Genomic DNA, 24,286 nt, shown 5'->3' with positions numbered 1-24,286 from the left:
TTCAAAGGAAAAATATATACATTTAAAAACCCGCCGACTTTAACGGTTAATAGCAAAGCCTGCTTAAAATTTAGGAACACCAAATTCACAGGGTATATTAAGGGGATCAGTGGGAATAAGAGGAAAAAATTTTTTTTCAAAAAGACCTTATAGTTTTTGAGAAAATCGATTTTAAGTTTCAAGGGCGAAAATGTCTTTTAAATGCGGAAAATGTCAGTTTTTTTTGCACAGGTAACAATAGTGTTTTATTTTCATAGATTCCCCCAAGTGGGAAGAGTTTTACTTACTTCGTTCTGAGTGTGGGAAATATTAAAAAAAAACGACGTGGGGTCCCCCTTCCCAGACCTCTTTAACCCCTTGTCCCCCATGCAGACTGGGATAGCCAGAATGCGGAGCACCGGCCGCATGGGGCTCCGCACCCTGACTATACCAGCCCGCATGGTCCATGGATTGGGGGTTCTCGGAAGGGGAGGGGCAGCCAAGCTTTCCCCTCCCCCTCCGAGCCCTTGTCCAATCCAAGGACAAGGGGCTCTTCTCCACCTCCGATGGGCGGTGGAGGTGGAGGCCGCGATTTCCTGGGGAGGGGTTCATGGTGGCATCTGGGAGTCCCCTTTAAAAAGGGGTCCCGCAGATGCCCACCCCCCTCCCAGGAGAAATGAGTATAGAGGTACTTGTACCCCTTACCCATTTCCTTTAAGAGTTAAAAGTAAATAAACACACAAACACATAGAAAAAGTATTTTAATTGAACAAAAAACATAACCACGAAAAAAGTCCTTTAATATTCTTAATTAACCATTAATACTTACCTGTCCCATTAAAAGCCAGTTCCCACGCAATATCCTCGGAAATATACTAATCAGTTACAATGTAACAAAGTTATTACAATGTAACAACTTTGTTACATTGTAACTACGCCGCACCCGACGTCACTCACCGCCGCCGCCGCCGCCGCGTCTGTGCTGCAGGACCCGACAGAGCTCTGAGCTATAGCTCAGAGCTCTCTAAGCATCTTTGTATTTGGGCTCCAAGGAGCCCCATTGGTCCTTAGCAGACCAATGGGGTTCCTTCTGATTTGAAGGAACCCCATTGGTCTGCTAAGGACCAATGGGGCTCCTTGGAGCCCAAATACAAAGATGCTTTCGAGAGCTCTGAGCTATAGCTCAGAGCTCTGTCGGGTCCTGCAGCACAGACGCGGCGGCGGCGGTGGCGGTGAGTGACGTCGGGTGCGGCGTAGTTACAATGTAACAAAGTTGTTACATTGTAATAACTTTGTTACATTGTAACTGATTAGTATATTTCCGAGGATATTGCGTGGGAACTGGCTTTTAAAGGGACAGGTAAGTATTAATGGTTAATTAAGAATATTAAAGGACTTTTTTCGTGGTTATGTTTTTTGTTCAATTAAAATACTTTTTCTATGTGTTTGTGTGTTTATTTACTTTTAACTCTTAAAGGAAATGGGTAAGGGGTACAAGTACCTCTATACTCATTTCTCCTGGGAGGGGGGTGGGCATCTGGGGGACCCCTTTTTAAAGGGGACTCCCAGATGCCACCATGAACCCCTCCCCAGGAAATCGCGGCCTCCACCTCCACCGCCCATCGGAGGTGGAGAAGAGCCCCTTGTCCTTGGATTGGACAAGGGCTCGGAGGGGGAGGGGAAAGCTTGGCTGCCCCTCCCCTTCCGAGACCCCCCAATCCATGGACCATGCGGGCTGGTATAGTCAGGGTGCGGAGCCCCACGCGGCCGGTGCTCCGCATTCTGGCTATCCCAGTCTGCATGGGGGACAAGGGGTTAAAGAGGTCTGGGAGGGGGGACCCCACGTCGTTTTTTTTTAATATTTCCCACACTCAGAACGAAGTAAATAAAACTCTTCCCACTTGGGGGAATCTATGAAAATAAAACACTATTGTTACCTGTGCAAAAAAAAACTGACATTTTCCGCATTTAAAAGACATTTTCGCCCTTGAAACTTAAAAATCGATTTTCTCAAAAACTATAAGGTCTTTTTGAAAAAATTTTTTTCCTCTTATTCCCACTGATCCCCTTAATATACCCTGTGAATGTGGTGTTCCTAAATTTTAAGCAGGCTTTGCTATTAACCGTTAAAGTCGGCAGGTTTTTAAATGTATATATTTTTCCTTTGAAACTTTAACATCGATTTTCTCAAAAACTATAAGGTCTTTTTGAAAAATTTTTTTTCCTCTTATTCCTTCTGATCTCCTTAATATATTCTCCAAATTTGAGGCTCTTAGCACTTAAGGGGGCTTTGCTATTAACCCTTAAAGTCGGCGGCTACCTAACATTGATCCATGCGTCAGCATGACCTTACGCATTAATTGCTAGTAGGATTTTACGCGTAAGCCTATAACGTAATAACCTGAATTACGGTATACTTACGCGTAATTGCGTAAGTGCTATGCGTAATTATAGACATGTACCGAAAATGAATGTCTATGCCGTAAGCGTAATTTCGTAATGCGTAATAGCGTAAAATTACGCGTAATGATCCGTAAGCGTAGCTTTCTCCATTACGACCAGCACTGGGATTTTGAGTGGAGATCAGAATATGCTTGGATTACAATTGATGTAAAATCTCTCTACTCATGTATTCCTCATAATCTTGCCCTACAAGCTTTGGAGTTTCATCTGGGGAAGTACTCAGACTATTCTCTGGACCTCCAGACTTTCATTCTGGACTCTGTCTGTCACCTCCTGGCCCACAACTACTTCATGTTTGATGGCCGCTTCTACCTCCAGAGACGTGGCGCCTCCATGGGAGCAAAGTTCTCCCCGTCCCTGGCTAATCTATACATGGGATGGTGGGAGGAGAGCCATGTCTTTGGGGGTGGTTGCGGCCTCATGGAGGATGTTGTGTGGTACGGGAGGTACATTGATGATTTGCTATTGGTGTGGAAGGGTAGCCCCTGTAGTGTCCAGTTTTTGGTGGAGCATTTTAACGCCAATGAGCTGAATCTTCAGTTCACATTTGAATATGATAAGGTTTCCATCAACTACTTGGACCTTGAGTTAAGGGGAAACCCTAACAACGGAAGGGTTAGCACAATCACCTATAGAAAGGCGTGTAGTGGAAATTCCACTTTGAGAGCTAACAGTTGTCATCCAGCCCACACCATAAAGGGCATTCCAGTCGGAGAATTTAGTAGAGCGAAACGTAACTGCTCAGAAGAAGGTGATTTGATTAAGGAACTTGATATTGTGGAGGCACGACTTTGTGACAGAGGCTATCCTAAATGGGCCATAAAAAGAGGTAGGTCGAGAGTATCCTCTCGACCCAGATCAGATCTGGTACATGCTACCTCAATTAGGGGGGCCACTAGTCCGAAACCCACATTTGTAACCACCTTTTCGTCAGAGTACAAAGAGGTCATAGGCATTGTCACTAAGTACTTACCCATACTCAAGGCTGATGCAGGCCTACGTCCGATCATCAATGAAGGTGTCAGAATGGCCAGCCGACGGGCACCTACTCTTGCTAAACTTTTGTCCCCAAGCATGTTTGAATCAACACAACACCCAAACACGTGGCTTTCCCTGACAGGTTCGTTTAGATGCAGTGTTTCTACATGTCGATACTGCCATGTGCATACGAAAACAAGATCTATTGTCTCTTCCGTTAGCGGCCGTAGTTTTCCAATCAAACAATTTATCAATTGTGGAACCAAGGACGTGATTTATCTAATTACGTGTAGTGTATGTTCCATTCAGTATGTTGGATGTACTACTAGGCCGCTTAGGCAAAGGGTAGCGGAACACTACCTGGGACAAGGGTGGCTTACCACCAATGTCTCTAATGTTGCGAAACATTTCAGGGAGGTACATAGTGGGAATATGACTGGCTTCCAATTCCAGGGCATAGAGAGAGTTTTTCCATCCAAACGGGGTGGGGATCTTTACAGGTGTTTACTTAGGAGAGAAGCTATGTGGATATTTAAATTGGACACTAGAGCCCCTCGAGGCTTGAATGCTAGGTGGGACGTGAGTCTCACAACACAGTGACCTCATTTATCCCTCTATTGGCTTATGGTGGTGTGTGTCCCCTTTATTTCTCTCTGTTTTCCAGTGTCTGCCTGTACTACTGCTTTACTCTTTTTATTGATCTCATTTATGAGAACAATTTTTTGACATTTTTTTACTCTGTTTTATCATGTACAATGACACACTTTGTCGTATTGTTTTAAATTTCATGCACCTTTCAGAACTGACCTGTATCCTGGCTCCGCCCTCCGGGGTGAGACTGCCCCCATGGAGGTGGGCGGGGGGTGGAGATTTAGGCCGGGTGTGTATTAATGTGTCAAAGGTTTTCCATGTGAACTCAGCTATGATTAAGGACCAGTAGGTCCGAAACATGTCAGCTTGAGATGTGATGTTTTAATACTGGATACGTCCTAACAATAAAGAGGATTCGTGGTGAATTGGTGCGGACCTTCCTTCTGTTGGAGTATCTCGTCTGGACTACTGTAACATACTCCAAAGTCCCTGCGGCGGTGGACGCGAACGGGGGAAACCAGCGCAGCACCGAGGGCACCGGGAGAGGAGAGGGAAGGCTCATTAGGACCGAGCCTTCCCTCTCCTTAGGTGAGTATCCAACTTTTTTATTTTTAAAATGGTAAACACTGGCTTTAATGCTTGACTTAATGGCAGTACCTGGGATCGGGGTGCATTATCATAGCCAGAGACACATAGTACCAGTAGCTGCACTTGATCATTGACATTTTGTCTGGGCTTGTTATAGGGGCACATTACAACTGCACTTGTTTTAACTAGTTACTGCATCTTGTGCAGTATAATCTATGTCCCACAGGACTTCATCTGAATATAGGACATATGTCTACGTAGATATACGTCTACGGCTGCTGCGAACTCCCGCTCATTCCTACATACGTTATCATCTCCGCCTGTTAGTGCACAGATGAGTGAATAGGAACACGGTTCCCATTCATCGATATAAGCGCCTGTGATCAACGACCAATGGCATCAAATAGTAAAATTATACCTACACACATTTTTTTTTATAAAAATACATACATATACCATTAAAATTAACCCCATACATCTTCTATTTAAAAAAATACATAAATAGTTACCTTAGGGACTGAACTTTTCAATATGAATGTCTTGAGGGTATATTACTGTTATTTTTGCAAATATGAGCTTGGAATTAGTGATGGACGCAAAACAGAAAAAAAATACACCTTTATTACCAAATAAAATATTGTCGGCATACATTTTACTAGGGAAATATTTTAAACATTATTATAACCGGGACAAATAAAAAGTGCGGGTTTTATCTACAGTAGAACATTTTCTATGAAAAACTATAATGGCTGAAAACTGCAAAATCATGATTTTTTCCATTTTTTCTTATTATTAATTCCATCGAAAGCCTAATTGATGATGAAAAAAATCAATATATAGATCTTTTTTTTGTAATATGTAGTGATACAGTTATTGGCAAATGAAAAGGACTGCTGAAAGGTGAAATTGCTCTGGTCTTTAAGAGAAAAAAAACCTTAGTGGTTAACTACTTAATGTGACATATGTAGACCAGGAAAATCAGAAGAACAATCAGAAGATCAGATCTGCATACTAAATGATGTAGAAAGTATTATAACCAGAAAACCAGCAATGCAGCCTTTTCCAAAGAAAGTCAATTGGTGGCCTCCACAGCAGTCTAATAGCTAAGGAAATGTAACATGAATGACAAAGCCGGTGTTGTTTAAAATTGCATTTAGATGATGTGCAGACAGTACCATTCACTGTTTTACAGTTACAGTATCTTTTAGTTACAGTATCTTTTATTATGTGTAGCTGGTATATTATTATTACCAGACTGTATAGACAGCTTTTCTAAACCCTGCGTACTGTGTAGACAACATTTTGACACTGCCAGCATGCATACAATGCAAAATAGCAGTAAATAACTAGACAGCAAAATACTGCTTGTAAGAAAACCTGACACACAAGTGACAAATAAACTCCTTTCTCACGGATATTTTCTTCTAAAAGCCTTGTCCTTAGGTGGTCTAATAGCAGACTTTTAAGGACAGTAAATGCAAGTATATTAGAGAGAAGCGTGCAGTGACCTCTTAGTCTAACACTTAATGCTTTCTTACTAAACGTCTTTTAACACAGCGTGCGCCGTTCAGTCCAGGGAATGATGATACATTGACGGACATTGTTTGGGAAGTGGTTCCAGGAATAGAATATTGTCCATGAAGAATGTTTCAGTCGAGAGCAGCAGCGATTGGAAAGCTGTACTCTCTGCCCAGCTCAAACAAAAATAAAAGCTATTTGTGCACTTCAAAAAGATTTACTGTATTTCAAAGATTTTTTTTTATTTTTTGGGACATTTGAAATAGTATGTTTGCACTGTTCATAGCACACTTTTAAAAATAAACTTTCATACACATCGATAATTTAGTGTATGTCCAGGTAGTGGCAGCACTCTGTTTATTACATTTACATTTTGGAATTTACTGTGTTTAAAGGAACATCATTTTAAGTAAACCCAAGGGGAAAATAAACAGATGAGATAAAAAAAAATTGTATTTACTCTCATACTCCTAAAATGACTCTTTTTTTTTAGATAATCCGCAGTTTTATGTTATGTTTAAAAACCTAAAAAGTAGATTTAATGTTGTATTGTCATTGCTCAATGACACAGTTTTCCAAGTCTGAGAGCTAAAATATATGAACTATTGAGTTTATTTTAGCTATGTCCAGCATTCAGAGCCTGTTCCTGTAGTTCAGTGAAGGTTACGCTATAGTTCCAATTAGGTCCTGACTGGAGAGAAACTGTCACTTGCATACCTGAATGTTAACTCTTTCAGGCAGAAAAATAAAAACAGGAATACAGCCTATTTATTTGTATGCTTGGCACCGGCACCATACATAAACATGTCTATCTCACCATTTCACGTGTAAGTAACATCAGGTACATGTTAAATCAATTCCTGCATAAAAACATTCTGTAACAATATGTTAAGATTGCTGTAGATTTTGAAGAGCAAAATGTACAACACCAATTAATGGATCCTAAACAATTCCTCCTCGGTCAACTCACAGTTGCCTGCTCACCCTTTAAATAAGACCAAAAGATTCAAGGGTGGCTGGCACTCAATGCCACTGGCAAACCACCCTTAGGCCCCCTGCACACTGCAAATCCGATTTGCAATTCTGATTTTCCCTGGATGCGATCAAAACAAAAAGAAAAACACAGAAAAACTGCAGCATGTAGTACCGATTAAAAATCACAAATTTGAACTGCATGTAAAATTACATCAAAATTGCAAATCGGAATAGCATGTCACGTGCAAGAGGCCTTAGAGGGCCATTCAGTAAGAAACTGTGCTCCATTGCATAAATAACAAAATGTTGTAATAAGGATTTGGTGACTTCGTCTACCGTGTTTAACAATGTTGGTATGTATCATTTTTACGTGAGAAGCCCAACCATGTGTTTGTTTCTTGATAATCTGCTTTCAATAAAAATTACATTGTAAAAAAAGAAACTGTGCTCCATAGCAAAAGACTTGACCGACAATTTTCCAGTAAAGCAAAGCCATGCACCAGTTCCAGTTTGAAACCCCCAGTGTGTTTTATTTGTTTTCCTGAGAATTTGCATTAAAGAGACTCCGTAACAAAAATTGCATCCTGTTTTTTATCATCCTACAAGTTCCAAAAGCTATTCTAATGTGTTCTGGCTTACTGCAGCACGTTCTACTATCACCATCTCTGTAATAAATCAACTTATCTCTCTCTTGTCAGACTTGTCAGGCCTGTGTCTGGAAGGCTGCCAAGTTCTTCAGTGTTGTGGTTCTGTGATGCATCTCCCCCTTCCAGGCCCCTCTCTGCACACTGCCTGTGTATTATTTAGATTTGGACAGCTTCTCTCTTCTCTCTTATCTTTTACAAGCTGGATAAATCCTCCTCTGAACTGACTGGGCTTTCACATACTGAGGAATTACATACAGGCAGAGCTGTCTGCACTCTGCAGGAAGAAACAGCCTGACACTTCAGTGGAAGATAGCTGCAGGGGGAAAGAAACACACAAATGATCTCTTGAGATTCAAAAGGAAGGGTGTATACAGCCTGCTTGTGTATGGATGTATTTTCTATGTGTGGACATACTGTACATTAATCTACTTCCTGTTTTGGTGGCCATTTTGTTTGTTTATAAACAAACTTTTTAAAACGGTTTTTAACCACTTTTAATGCGGCGAGGAACGGCGAAATTGTGACAGAGGGTAATAGGAGATGTCCCCTAACGCACTGGTATGTTTACTTTTGTGCGATTTTAACAATACAGATTCTCTTTAAAGTCTTTTGTATTTTGGAACCATGACTTTCTGGAAAATGTGTGGATCACTCCTAGTAAGTCTGAACCACTCGTGCTAGATGTGTGAAACCATGTGAGCCGGTGCCTATCATGGCTGCCATTCTCTAGTAAGGCCCCGTTCACACTGCACGCGTTTCCAGCCACGTTTTGGAAACGCGTGCAGGTGGCCGACACGCACGACATTAGACATTGCACTAAGTGCAATGTCTGATGTTCACACTGCATGCGTTCCGGACCTGTGCGGTCCAGGAACGCATGCTGCACTCATTTTTTTGTAAAAACACGTGGCTGTCCCATTCACTTTTCAGTGATGGGATCAGCCACGCAACGCCCACAAACACGGATGGCGTGCGTTCGCATGCGTTGCGTTCCGCATGCGTGGCCATCCGCGTTTGTGATGTGAACGGGGCTTAAGTGCAACTTACTTACAAGTGAATTGACTGGGAGGAGGAGATGATACTGAGATGATCTGCTATTGACTCTGCCTGCTAACCCAGTAACGTCTGATGTCTGTGGTGATCTTGGTATGATTAATGCCACTATCTCTGCTTACTGAATTGGTCTTGTATGTTACCCATTGCTAATGTTGGGCTGCTATGAATTCTACCTCTGCATGATGATCCAAAATTGCAAGCCATTCAGTGCTGACTATTGCTTATTTACTGACCCCACTTCTTCCTGCTGTCCCCGCTTACCCACTGTTAAGCGGTTTGCTTAACTGCCAGGCTGCCGTGCTGGTCCTCTGCCTCTAATTCTTTCAACCATAGACCCTGAACAAGCATGCAGCAGGTCGGGGGTTTCTGACAATATTGTCAGAACTGACAAGATTAGCTGCATGCTTGTTCACTACTACAGCCAAATAGATCAGCAGGGCTGCCAGGCAACTAGTATTGTTTAAAAGGAAATAAATATGGCAACCTTCATATCACTCTCACCCTGGGTTCACTTTAAATGACAGTTAGCTCTGCCCTCATCCGGTCATGACCACGCCCATTTTTTTTGCAGCGGTGCACGAAGCTGCGGGTCATCAGCTACCCCAGAAATTGGTCCAGGACCTGCAAAATCTTTTGGCTGCCACTGCTTCTCCCCTCCCCCCCCCCCCCCCCCAAAAAAAAAGCCCATCAATTCCAGTGATGAACACAAGATATTTTTACAGTCTTGGAGTGAAATGTACTTTATTTCCTCAATACTGGCATCTCTGCATGAAACACGTTCTTCGTTAGCAAATATCACTTTCCAAACGTATTTTAGCACAACTAATTCACACTTGTAGGAATTTTGTTAAACGGATATTTGTTTAAATTAGATGGCTTACTTAGATTATCTTCATCATCCACACTGCTTGCCCCGGGACTTATGAACTTGAAAGGTACGATAAACGTTGACAGCATGCTAATTTTTTCTGTAAAGAAAGAGCACAAACATGCATGTTATTATTTAAATGTTATTTTATTTTTAGATATCTTTTTTTTTTCATTCAGCATATTACAGTGATTCACAATATTATAAAAATATCCCATATGTTCCCACAAAGACAGACTGTTTTGGTTCCTATAATACTATCTGCGTTTAAAGCTTGAATACAAGCACAAATGTTATTCTAGATCAGTACTGATAGTCGGTACGATAGCTTCTCAATTAGCAGAAATACATCTATTTTAAAGTCTTAATTTACATACTTATACTAAAAGTGTGTTTGAAATACTTTAAAAGATGAACCATAATGACATATAGTAGAATGTAGTAAATTATTTAGGATACCCACTTCTACATAAAAAAAAATCCTGGTTTCAACATCAGACACACTTCCTATAGCTGCAAATTACTGTATATTGCTGAGTAGCCACATCCTCCCACTGAGGCTTGGCCTAGGCTGTTTATTATTATTATTAGTATCCTCTATAATAAAACCCCTGTGTCCGTGCCTCCTGTCTCTGTGTAGCGTTGTCCGTGCTTTGGGATGTGCGCAGCACGGATCCAGAGACAGGAGGCCGGGGACAGGGCCAGGGAGTCGAGCAGGCGGCGTGTGAGCAGGCGGCCAGATGTGCGGCGGGTGAGCAGGCGGCGGGTGAGCGGGCGTGCGCGCGCCCAGGAACACAGACCTAGAGCCCGTTTTTATACGGGCTTAGGTCTACTAATTGATTTATAAAGTGCCAACATATTGTGAGGCACTGTACAAACTAAGAAAAACAAACATGGGGTACATAAAAATACAAAAAAATAGTGTACACCAAATATAGACACCGGTACACAGTACACAATTGGTAGTTACAGTGAGAAATGTAACATGATACATAAAATGTATAACAAATTTCAGGAAACAAAATTAATAACACATTTCAAGACACAAAAGGGTGAGAGAGCCCTGCTCTTGTGAGCTTACAATCTAAAGAAATGGGGGGGGGGGGGGGGGGCAGTATGCAGATTTTTCCCCCCTTCTCCAGAGCATTATGGGAGACCAGAGATCCTTTCTACTGTGGTCTCTGTAAATGTGAATTCCTCAGAGATCACCTGCCGCTACTAAAGATATTGCCGCATGTGATTAATTTCAGAAAGTAAATCAGGGAGAGGAAAGATTATACAATAGGATAACACTGACTAAATACATTATAAATTCATATTGATATGCATTGTTAAATTAAATTGTTAAGCATAGGTTGGGGGGTTGGTAGGCTTAGGCATCAGCTGGGGAGGGTGGTTAGGATTAGGCATTGGTGGTGGTGGGGGGGGGGGGGTCACTTAGGGTTAGGCTTAGAAAGAAGGAGGATTCAAGTATGATTGGGATCAGGTTAGACAATAGCAAAATATTTTACTAATGTAATAAAACCTAATGAATGAATATTAGTAATTTTACCAATATTCTACTAGTGACTACTTTTGGCACCCAAACTATGGTGGTGCCCTTTTTACATGTATGCTGTTTTTTCAGCTGTGCCTAGGAACGCTTTATCAAACCCTCATCACATTATGTTTGCAGCCTGAAAAATAAATGTACGTATTGATGTGCACTGAATCATGTATCAATTTACGCTTTACTCTAAATAACACAGACAGGAAGTAGATGTAACTATTCCTGTTATCAGCCCCATGTGCTTGTGGGAGAGTTTTCTTTGCTTCCTGTAGTGATGCCTGGCCAATAAAATAATACAGTCATTTAATCAGCACTAAAATTGCAAGTGTTCAAGAAGAAAGAAGAGTACTTCACAAGGATCCGTTACATCGTAATTAGTTTCACAAGTGGATGGCTATTTGTGTCAATTTTCACTTCATATTTACAACATAAGAAATGTATTCAACACCTTCATAACTGATAATATTTTATAGCTTGATGACAAGAACTGATTTTGTCATTTTGCAGTATTTACATACAACCGTAAAATAACTTTTTTTGGGAACAAGCAAGGCTCCCTTTAAAGGACAACTAAAGCAAGATGGATATGGAGGCTGCCAAATATATTTCCAATACCAGTTGCTTGGCTATCCTGCTGATCCTCTGCCTCTAATACTTTTAGTCATAGACCCTAAACAAGCATATGCAGATCAGGTATTTCTGACATTATTGTCAGGTCTGACAAGATTAGCTGCATGCTTGTTTCTGGTGTTGTTTAGACACTACTACAGCCAAATTGATCAGCAGGGCTGCCAGGAAACTGGTATTTTTAAAAGGAAATAAATATGGCAGCCTTCATGTTCTTCCTCCTACAGTTGTCTTTTATGTGAAACATTTTAAATATGGGGTTTTCATGTTTGCTTATTAATTAGGATACAATCTGCCCGAAAAATAAAGATTGAAATATTTTCCCTCGAAAAGTTTGTCAACAGCATCATATATTGCCTCCGAAGAAGTTTAAACTCACTCTGCTGTTTCTCCCACTTTCTGGGATACCAAATGTGTTTTGTGTACTGTATATGTAATGTGGATTAACTAGTCTGTCTGTATATTTACACAGTCTGTATATTTACACAATCTTGAAACGATAATTGTTAAAAATAATATGCAATAGCATTAAAGTAGGTAGAACGCTGACATAACATTCTATAAAAATGTGTATTCCAACTTTTTTATTACCCATACAATTACCATATTTGCTTGATTGTGCACAAGTAATATTGTCTGTTTAAAAATTACAAGGTTCCAAAGTACAGTTTATCTGCTCTGAAAGCTGCCAATGCATTTTATTGCATATCTTAGCTGCTGTATTTATATATTAAAACCTATCTAGTGATCACTTTTAACTGCACACATAGAAGCTAATGTTTACTAAATGTATCTGACAAAGAAATGGAAACAAAATATAATGTTATCATCTCTCTGGATGCGGCCAGAAGCTGGACACTGAAGCAAGGAGTTTTCCACTGGAGAACAAAGTGCTGTGTTTAACTGTTTGAATGCTGTTCTGCTACAATTCACTATTTTGCGATAGTAGATTTAAGGCTGTAAATAATCTTTTAGAGCAAAGAAGAAATGCTGAGTTTCATACCACTTTAAACTGAGAAATTGTATACAAAAACAGTAAGAAGCAGAGGAAAGGCGTGTGAATGATACAGGCTCTATGAAACTGCTGTCCACAGCACTTAATGAAGCAGAAAGAGCAGCAGAAAAGAGAACCGCGTAATGGCAATAGGGGAGATAAATTTAGGACAGATAAATACCAGGGACTGAGTAAGGTCAGAGAATGAATAATGGGGTTTCATGCTAGCAACTATGCCACAGATGGAACTAAAACCACATAATAGATGCTGCTATTTTTGCTATGCGTTTGATGCCTACAGAATCATCTGGTTCAGTCTGTTCTCTTTAGTCAACACGGTACAAAGTGGTGTTATGGAAATCTCCTACGTACTATCCCTGAGGTATGCTCAGCAGTTGTCTAACCTCTGGGCTAAAATAAACTATAGGAGGTTTGCATACATATAGAATGATTCATTTAATGGCTGTTGATAGAATATTGAAGGGCAGGAGTGATTTTGTCCACACAGAATCCATAATCTGAATTAACTCCATACTCAGGAGTGATGCATCATGGGAAACCACAGTTGCGCACTTAAAGCTAAACTATCACAAACATATTCTGATTTAAGAAGGCACAATTTCATGGAGCATTGATATCTATCTATCTATCTATCTATATATATATATCTATATCTATATATATATACATACATATATATATATATATATATATACAGTATACATGCGTATATATATATATATATATATATATATATATATATATATATATATATATATATATATATATATATATATATATATGTGTGTGTACAGTTAAAGTTTTAAATAGAAGGCTTTTTGGTCTCTTTTAGCCCTTGATACTTTCTTAGTGGTTCTAGGCCACCATGAGCTATCTGGGTATTACTTAGTACTGGTCTAACCCCGATCCTATAGATCCATGTCAATCCCTGCTATGCACTGATGAGGAAGTGAAAGTCTGAAACAGCTTTATGCATGTTGGATTGATGTTAACCCAGAGCAATTCTCGAGTTCAGATTGCTAAGCAGTTAAACCCATGTGTTACTCTGGATAAGCCATTCTGGACAGGAAGTGAAAGTTGTACTACAGAATAGTACAGTTCAATCAGAGTTCTGCTGCCTCTAACGGTTGAATTAAAATGATATAGTCTTAAGGCGTGTACTACTTAGTTGTTTTGCTACTTCAAGGAATTTGTACTCCTGTTTACCCCTCCCTCTTCATCACGCACCGCATGTTGTCCCTCTTTCACATGCCATAGCAACAATACATAAGGCTAGCCTACTGGCTAGTGACTCATCTGTACAGAAAACTGTCCTGATCCCCCAAGGGATTGAGTCCCAATCCCTTTGGATGACAGTACTCATGCATGTATATTTGCCTCAAAGGATGTCCAAATCTTAATTTTTACCCCCATTTTACTTACCCTGGGCTTCTTTCAGCCCCAGTTGTTTTGTAGGTCTCTTGCTGTCCTCTCAGTCCCCTTCCTAGTTCCGAAGTGTGGCTCTGTGAAGTCCGCAACTTAGCTAAGTTGGGGCACTACTGCACATGCGCTGATCCAACAGCATGCTTCCTCAATTGCATTCCCATGGCCCAGAGCATTCTATGCATGCGCAGTTCATTAAGACTCATAACCGTACATGGGTAGAACGCTCCCAGTAACTGGGGCGCAATCAAGAATACGAACCACCGGGTCAGGGCATGCACCATAGTGCCCAACTTAGCTTAGTTGTGGACTTTACCGCCGCTGCCCCCATAATGTATAAATGTATGTAGTGTAGTGCATTTATACATTACCTGTCCGGTGTCAGCCTCCGCGCGGTGACCGTCCATCTCGCCGGGTAACCCAGAGATGGACTGAAACCGCGTGGAGGCTGACACCGGACAGGTAATATATAAATGCACTACACAACATACATTTATACATTGCGCCAGCAGCGGCAGGGGTTTCATCGTCTCGTTGCTCGTTCGCAATTCAGCCGCCGTACCGCCGCGCACCCAACCAACCAACTTCAGCCCGACATCTTCCAGGATGCACGATCGACAGTGCGGCCAATTTCTGTCCTAAAATTGGTCGCTTTGTCAGTCGGGCATGCATATGGCAGCACCAATTTCATCCAATTCGATTATAATAATCGAATTGGATGGTCGATTGGTTGGTTAGTCGGCAAATGTATGGGCCTTTATGCTGGGTACACACTGAGATTTTCTGACCGATTTACTGTTAGATTTGCTTTCCGATCAATTACCGTTAACTGTAATAGGAAATTGATCGGAAAATGCTCGGAAATCGATCGGAAAGCAAATCGGACATGTAGGAAATAACCGATCTGACAGTAAATCAGCTAGTAAATCTCATAGTGTGTACCCAGCATTACAAGGTACTCAAAGGGACGAGGTGGCAATTACCTAGGTCAGCTGTGTTCCTGCCTGTCTGCATGTCTGAACACTTTCTCCTGTCTGTAGGTAGCATAACCATGAATGCCAGACAGAAAAGAATGTTTTTTGGCTTGTAGTGCAAATTGACGTTAGCAGCAGCCATAACTCCTTCACTCTGGTTATCATGAGACCGGCGCTGACTGATTAATCAGATAAAACCGTCTGCGCCATGAAGGATTAGCTGCTGGGCAGAGGATGCGCAAGGAGAAATAGACACAAGCCTCTTGTTGCTGTAGAACATAAAACTGCAATAAAATGTATCAAGCACTCCTCACACACGTAGCGTCTGAGTTACGGCACCTCTCATGCCCAGGCACTGATTTAACACATAAGGAGAGGAGACCAGAACACGGCAATAGATTTCTGTTTTTTTTTCTTCTTCTTGAATTTGCCTCTTAAAAAGCAACACTGGGGAAAAGGTGAAATCCATCAGAAAATGGCTGTTTCCATCCAAGGAACTGTGCATTGTGCTAATAACGGAAGGGACATTCCATTTATCTCTACATTATAACTACAGCAAAGTCTGCCGTTATCCGAAACTCAAGCAAGCGTAAGTCTCAACTAACTGCATGCCTTAGGGGATAATGGGGACTGTGCTTTGGTTTTTTTTGGGGTGGGCTTGCAGGTCATAAAATACTTACTAAGCCTCCAGCGACGTCTTCTGGTTTTCCTGTAACTCCTAGTGGCTTTCTGGCATCCGTGTGCAGCTCCTGGTGTGTCACATGACCTGACATGGGTCAGGTGAAACGGCAAGAGCCGTACACTGAGGATGTCAGAAAGCTGCTAGACGCCCGCTAGGAGCTTGAGGAAGGCTAGAAGATGTGGCTGGAGGCTCGGTGAGTATTTTCTCCCGCATAGGAGTGGGAGGTTTGTGCGGCATCAGGCAGTCCCAGCCAGTGGTGGATACTACGGACTTTGCTGTACTCTGATAAAAGACATTTTGACCACATATTCAAACTCTCCCTCATCATCAATTCAATTACACTAAGGTACTGATTTAGCTCCTGAAATTGGATTTTGGACACTGCAGCACCATTTGTTTTTTGCTTCATTGTCCAACCCTGACTAAGGCTGTGTTCCTTATTTTTTTTCACTGTAAAGGTTAAGAATTCAGAGACCTAAATGTTAATTTATCTGCAGTCAAACTGTAATCCAACCATAGTGCATTTCTTATTGATAACCAATGACAGCTGATATAACTCTTGCTTTATATACTGTAGCTAAGAAAAACTTCTGAGTGCAAGGAACAGATAAAAAAAGTTCTATAGTTCCAAGATTTGTTTGTGTGGGAGCTGAAAAAACTTTTAAAACTTTAAATGTCAACTGTAAATTTTTAGATATAAAATAACAGTATGGTATCCCCTGGAAAGTCCTGTTTAGAATTAGATAGAATTATTGGTTTATTTTCAGCTCAGGTTTGCTTTAAGGCAGACATACACTAGTAAATATCTACATGACACCAATTAATTTCCCACTTCCCCCCTTACCCATCTTGATATTAGTATAATATTATTCACATCACTGTGCATTGCCCAATGCAGTACAAAGCTAATACAACCTCACTTAGGTACTGCTCCCGCTTGGTGCCCCTCAGCCCTACCTGCTGGTCGATCTAACCTGCAGCTCAGTAGAAGTGAATTATAAACTCTTGTACAAATGGTACCTGGTCCCATTGCTTGAGGCCAAATTTAAGGGGCAAGCTGCTGGTAAATTCTTTAACCACTTGTCGACCGTGCACTCATACCGCGCGTCGGCAAAGTGGCAGCTGCAGGACCAGCGACGCAGATCTGCGTCGCCGGCTGCAGGCTAATTAATCAGGAAGCAGCCGCTCGTGCGAGCGGCTGCTTCCTGTCAATTCATGGCGGGGGGCTCCGTGAATAGCCTGCAGGTCGCCGATCGCGGCTCGCAGGCTAAATGTAAACACAAGCGGAAATAATCCGCTTTGTTTACATTTGTACAACGCTGCTAAGAGTAGCAGCGTTGTACCAGATCAGCGATCCCCGGCCAATCAGCGGTCGGGGATCGCTGTCACATGACAGGCAGGAGCCTGTTAGAGGCTGCACAGGACAGATCCGTTCCTGTGCAGCCTCTGATCTCCGGGGCAGGAAGGGAGGAGAGGGAGAGGGGGAATCCTGCGGTGGAGGGGGCTTTGAAGTGCCCCCCCCCCACCACCCACACGCAGGCAGGAGCGATCAGACCCCCCCAGCACATCATCCCCCTAGTGGGGAAAAAAGGGGGGCGATCTGGTCGCTCTGCCTGGTGTTTGATCTGTGCTGGGGGCTGTAGAGCCCACCCAGCACAGATCAGCAAATACAGTTCTGGTCCTTCAGGGGGCGGGGGGGGGGGTAAAGGCTGGGTCAACAAGGGGTTAAAGGATGCAACGCCGAGGGCATGTACATGCTTGGTGGGAGTGTGTCCCAAAACCAAGAGATTGTGGATAAAGGTTTACCAGCAGATATACACAATTTTAAGATTTTCCATATGCAAGAACCGGCTAAAGCCATACTGGGTAGAAAAATCTAGAGGACAACTAGGGCTCAAGAGCAACTACTATTCTTCCTATTTACGGCAGTAAAACATATTATTGTAACTTCTTGGAAGCAGTCGTGCTTGACACTCACACAAGATAAAATACTTAAAAGCAGTATATGTTCTTTGAAAAGTTTAAAGCACTTATGTTGGGTACTATGGATAAAGATGATCATAATCTACTAATGCATAATTACAGCCATGCGTAATTACGATTTGGACATTCAACAGATTTTGTGTAATCCATTCGTAATTTCATGAATTTTTCATAAAAAAATGTTGTGCCGAATTTAGTGGTTAATAGAAAAGCCCCATACAGGCTATCATCACCAAAATTGCTACATTAATAAGGAGACGGGTGGGAACAAGGCAAAAAAATAATTTTTCAATAAGACCTTGTAGTTTTTGAGAAAATCGATTTTAAAAATGCAAAGGAAAAATGACAGTTTAAAAAGTCTTTTTCCTTTGCATTTTTAAAATTAATTTTCTCAAAAAACGATTTTTTGATTTGTATGGGGGCTGTGCAATTAACCGCTAAAATTGGCACAAAATGACCCAAAAAATGAAGTGAAATTGCGAAATTTCGGTTCCTGATTACGTTTACAAACAAAATTAATTGCGATTTTGCCCGAGAACTCTCATCATGATTTGGCATCGTAAATGCGAAATTAGGATTATGCAAAATTTGTGCTCATCACTAACTATGGATAACTTCCATAAGATCTGATCTCCGCTAATTGCTAACAAAACAGAATTGAAAAAAAAAAAACACGTTGAGTGAACATGCAAAAAAAGAAAACAAACTCCCCCCCCCCCCCCCCAAAACAAAACAAAATGAAAAAATCTGATTGTGCAGAAAAACACACACACACAGACACACACACACAGACACACACACACACACACACACACACACACACACACACACACACACACACACACACACACACACACACCACACACACACACACACACACACACCACACACACACACACACACACACACACACACCACACACACACACACACACACACACACACACACACACACACACACACACACACACCACACACCACACACCACACACACACACACACACACACACACACACACACACACACACACACACACACACACACACCTTACTAGAACATAAGTAGCGTCTATGTTTACTACATTTTCTGAGGTGAAATGAAGGCATTTTACATCAGAGGCTTGCTTGGTTCATGAGAGGGAACGATTTGTAAAGACATCCACTCTCTGAATTGTGGCACCTCGTTCTGGTGGAGGGATCCACTCATTGCAGTTTTGAAACACAGAAGTAAAGAGGCACACATCATTTTCCCAGAACTTCTCCCGCCTGTTTCCACATCTCAGCTGTGAAGTGTCAGCTCCAGTTTCAGAAGTACTATAATGGCAGCATATATATGGAGCTAACATAAGAGAAAAAAAAATCAAGAAAAAACAACCCGCAGCACTTAACATTGACAGGCACAAAAATAATTTAAAACAATAGCTATTTTGCATTTTTCTTAATGTGCGCTGTTTCGAATTCTGTCGGAAATAGATCATGCTAAACAAAAAACAACGATTAGGCAGATGGCCACTGACGACGTGCCAAAATGGAATTAGTTATGTTCAACAAAGTCTCTTTACATCTTAAATTGTAATTGCTATTCACAAGCTTCTCCGTGTGCCTTGGAATGGTACAGAATTAATACATCACCAGTTAAACAATAGAACTGTCTTAATTGCTCATCATAGCTGACACTTCAGGAGACGAATTGAGTGGAAACAAGGCTGCCACATCATTCCGAGCTTGCGCTTTGGTTTTGCAGATGTGAATGTGACCGCCACAGAAACTTTTCAGCTAACACTTCATGTTGGGCCCCAGCAATTTAAGCTATGTAATCACCAAGGGCTTAACAATAGACTATGCATGGGATGCAACCGCAGGGGGCCCCAGAAGCCGCAGGGGGCCCCGTGGGGGTAGAAGTTTTTATTCCCTGTCCTGAGAGACTGACAACTAAGGGCACAGAAACAATTAACTTTCTGCTCTCTGCACAATTGATCTAATGACTGCATCTGCTCAGCCACTGATTAGGAATCATAAAAAGTTTTGTAAATAAAGATTTGTAGACAGTCCCTATTCAGTGTGCAGCAGGCTCTTGTGTATAGCCCCCAGTCCCCAACCTCTCTACCCCTCCCAAAGTGCTGTGTATTGTAGTGATGCTGGTGAGTACTGTAGTGATGTGAGATGGACTGAGTGAGTGTGAGAAGCTGAGGCTGGGAGCACACTCGTCTGTTGCACGCACATTTTATCATAGGAGCTAATGTAATTGATAGAGAAAATGCATGCAGTCAGTTTTTCACTGCTGTCAGTTTTTATCTGCATGGGGAAAACAAAAACACATTCAAGTGTGCACTAGCCAATTGAATAACATTGGTTCTCAGTTTATTGTGCAGAAAGCGAGGGGGGGGGGGGGCATCCAAAGTTTCGCAGGGGGGCCCAGTGATTTCTAGTTACGCCCCTGGTACCCACATCATGTATTTTTCTAATGATTTTTCCCACATAAGATTTTTTTTTGTGTGACAAGCGATCGTTTCCGACATGGTATGAGTGCGAGATTGGGCAAACAACGCTTTGGGTCACGACCGTTGGATCAGACCTTGAAGATCTCCAATGTCTGCCCCGCAAAGTGCTGTGATTGGTTCAACTCTTGTTTGTGCTTGTCGTGTGGCGTCGTGTGTTCCCGTGGGTAGGAAGATGGATCGGGGAACGCTAGTTAGCATTGCTGAGCGTTCCCCAATCTATCTAGCAGTGAGTACAGAGCTTTACTCTCTCTTCTAATTAACCCTTTCCAATCCACTGTCGGACTAAGTCCAACAGTGGGCTGTCCCCCCCCCCCCTGCTCCTGATGTCGGACAAGGAGAAATGTTGCTGCTGCTGGAGGCACTCTTGCCGGGTGTAGTCCAAAACAGCTTCAGCCCCTTTAGATCAGAGTGCCAGACTTAGATCACTGCTGGCCTCATGCTACGCCACATAACATAAATATTATGTGGATGCATTTGGCTCACCCCCGATGCCTGCCCCACTGCCAGGTCTCATCCAGCATTGGACTTATGGTTCCCTTTGGCACCACACTACACCATGTCATTATATATTATGCTAGCGCATGTAGGTCATGGGGCAGAGCTACAGTACATGAGCTGGCGTCCGACAGCACTTTTCTCTTATAGGATTCAAAGTACATTGAATGTCTCAGTTTAATAATTTGTGGCTGGGTGGACTAAGTTACAGAGGAAAGAACTACATGTGTGTACATTTCAGACTAAACTAGTTACCCATTTAGTCTGGATTTATACAACTCCAGGGTTAGCGCTGTCTTGATTGAGTGTGGTAAGGCGTTCCAGAGGGTAGGAACAGCATGACAGAGTGCTCTGTTTCCAAAGGTTTTGAAGTAGACTCAAAATATGGGGATGACAAAAATATTAGAACCTTTTGATTTGAAGATGAAGATTTGGGAGATGTGGTTCAGTTGCAAAAAAAGCCATAGCCTAAGCTATGTAAGCATAGCAGACATCATCAAAAAGATTGCAATGAATGATAATATACCACATCCATATAATGATAGCTCCTATCCATACCGTACTCTGGACTGTGCCGATTTGTGATTTAGACACAGTTGACATTAACATGTAAGACAAGAAGAATATATAATATAAGACCACTAAGGGCAATAAACTCAGATGGCACTTTTTCTCCTGACCATACAATTTGCACATTTTTAACATTTTTGAACTGTTTAAAGAGGAACGCCAGTGAAAATTATTTTATAAAAAAGTGCTTCTTTTTACAATAATTATGTGTAAATTATGTGTAAATGATTTAGTCAGTGTTTGCCCATTGCAAAACTTTTCCTCTCCCCGATTTACATTCTGACATTTATCACAAGGTGACATTTTTACTGCTGTCAGGTGATGTCACTGGAAGGAGATGGCAGTCGGAAAAAGCTGTAAACAGCTGTTATTTCTCACAATGCAACAAGGCTCCCACAGTGTGATGTCAGGACCATGGTCCTCCCATCACACTCTGGAGTGGTTTCACCACAATATCAGCCATACAGAGCACCCTGATGATCCAATTGAGAAAAGGAATATATTTCTCGTGGGAAAGGGGGTATCAGATACTGATTGGGATGAAGTTAAATTCTTGGTTACGGTTTCTCTTTAAGGTACAATCTACACAGTAAGGGTGCCCATTCATTACTCCATATTGTGGCTCAATCGACGTTCCAATTCAATTATTTAATTGTATTGGAAGAAAATTGGAGCCACAACATGGCTGCTCTATTGATCTTTTGATCAATTCTGTCTGAAATCAGTAGAATGGATCGAAAAAATCTTGAACGCAAGGGTTTGATTGGGTACCCAGCTGTAATGGTGTTTAATATTGCGACATCCAACAGATTTGACGGATCCCCTGGCTTTCCCCTCCCTCCCCCCCGTGCCCACGCTCAGCGTGACCCCCCCCGTGCCCACGCTCAGTGTGTCCCCCACCCCGAACCCGTGCTCACCTCTTTGCTAGCACGACTCCCGGCCTTCTCTGGCGCCTGCACCACGTGACACTGGTACATGTGTGACGCTACAACATGTGCCAAGTTATGCAGTAGCGCACTTAGTTACCCTGAAAACGGGAGGAGGCCTGGAGATCTGCTGGCAAAGAGGTGAGGCTTTAAAACACTCAGCATGTGGATATTTTACCCCTTAGTGCGGCCCAGCAGGGGCAGCAGCAGTGGCAGCAGGATGATTTCCAATAGATCTATTGGAAATCTCTGTGTAGTGTGTGGCTAGGCAATAGATCCCTCTCTGTTTAGATTCGATAGTTGATTTGGCCATACATGAATGGTGTACGGCCAGCTTAATGCCCCAGTCACTCCCTTATTCCTGCTGCATGGGTAATAAGCTGCACAGAGCAGAAGGTATTGCAACTCTCAAATAATCATATGCAATCTTCAGCAATTAGGCATATTCAGTAGACATTTTGCTGCTTGCAACATTGTTAGATGACTGTTTTTATCTCTGCACATAAATCCAGGCAAATATGCTAAAATAAGGTTTGACAAAATCCTTGCTAAATATACATCTGAAAAGTGGAGATCTTTACTTCTAAGGAAAACTGCAGAAAGAGGGATATTATGCTGTTATCTTCATTCTGTTTTTTAAAAAAAGGCTGCTTGCATACCATCATCCTTTGCTCCTAACTCTTTCTGTGTCAATTACCCCAAACAAGTAAGTAAAGTGTAAAGTGTGAAACTAAGCTGATGTGATAAACAAATGTATTTATCCTCCTACTTCTAAACGTCTACAAAGTAGATTGAAAGTTTTGTTGTCTCTGCTCAGTGGCAGCCTATTAAGTGCCTCTAAATTAAAATATATGAACTATTGACCTTTTTCTCTATTTCTCTCTGCTCTCAGAAGGTGTATTTTGCCAGGAATACTTTTATGATTGTAATTTGCTTCCCAGGGATGTTTACTATATTCCCGACAAGGTATGACAAGACTAAAGCTGTCACTTGCATGCCTGAAAATAAACTCTTTCAGGCAGCTAAATAAAACAAGTAAAACAGCCTGGTTATTAATGTTTTGCACGGTGCATACACATGTTTATCTCATCATTTCACATGTCGCCTTGGTTACACTTTAATGTATATATGCTCTAGGTGGCCCTCTCTGGATCTGGGGCCCAGCTGCAATTGTATCTTTTTCACTCCCATCCCTGGTGTATGTACTCTCTCTAAAGCACTGTTTCAGTGATGATTTATAAATAAAGGTAATGCATTCATAATTATGAACTATACTCAACAAGCCCAATAAGTCTACAAAACCTACATAAAAATCATCCTATTAACAAAGACACTCACAATAATAAGCAAGCCAGCACCATAAAAGAACATCCCATTTAAAAAGATGGTTTCTTCGCACAACACGAACCAAGGAAATATTTCCATCTTTATTAACAAATATTACACAATGATTTTTTTTTTCTTTTTAAATCAGAACATTTTGTGGATCTCCTTAATAGCTTGAAAATGGAATCTTGACTCTGCTCTTACAACATGAAAAGAAACAAGTACTTTAGCAGAAATGTGTAAACGAAAGTAAATTATAATCATTGAATAAAGAGCCATAAGCATTTCGCATTATTGGTTTTTTTTTTTCTATTTTTTCCTTACTCCCGATCCGCTGCATTATGCGGCTGCATTGAAGGAAATGTGATGGAATTTTATGACTCGCTTAACAATATAAATGTAAACACACGTTCATAATGGCAAGGCTTAACAGCTGTACTTCCTTCTCTCAGCCATAATGGCCCACTCAGCTCCTTTCAAATAAAAGGCTATTTTCAAAAAATGAAAACCCATTACCCTGTGAAATATTACAATTTTTTTTTCATTATATCTTCC

At 41.5% G+C, this 24,286-nt stretch overlaps 1 protein-coding gene across 4 annotated transcripts in view; it reads right to left on the bottom strand.

The window, feature by feature from the left end:
• The window catches only part of ADARB2 (adenosine deaminase RNA specific B2 (inactive)), an 802,765-nt gene that overhangs the window by 305,978 nt on the left and 472,501 nt on the right, over nt 1-24,286 (bottom strand). For all 4 annotated transcript variants that reach the window (XM_068235806.1, XM_068235807.1, XM_068235808.1 and 1 more), the window contains one exon: nt 9,677-9,763. In XM_068235806.1, coding sequence (XP_068091907.1) covers nt 9,677-9,763 — 87 coding nt within the window. The remainder of the gene's footprint in view (nt 1-9,676; nt 9,764-24,286) is intronic.

This window comes from Hyperolius riggenbachi, chromosome 5 (genome assembly GCF_040937935.1).
Source record: "Hyperolius riggenbachi isolate aHypRig1 chromosome 5, aHypRig1.pri, whole genome shotgun sequence".
NCBI lineage: Eukaryota > Metazoa > Chordata > Amphibia > Anura > Hyperoliidae > Hyperolius > Hyperolius riggenbachi.
Note: the sequence above shows the minus strand (reverse complement) of the source record. Positions and strands in the feature narration are given on the sequence as shown.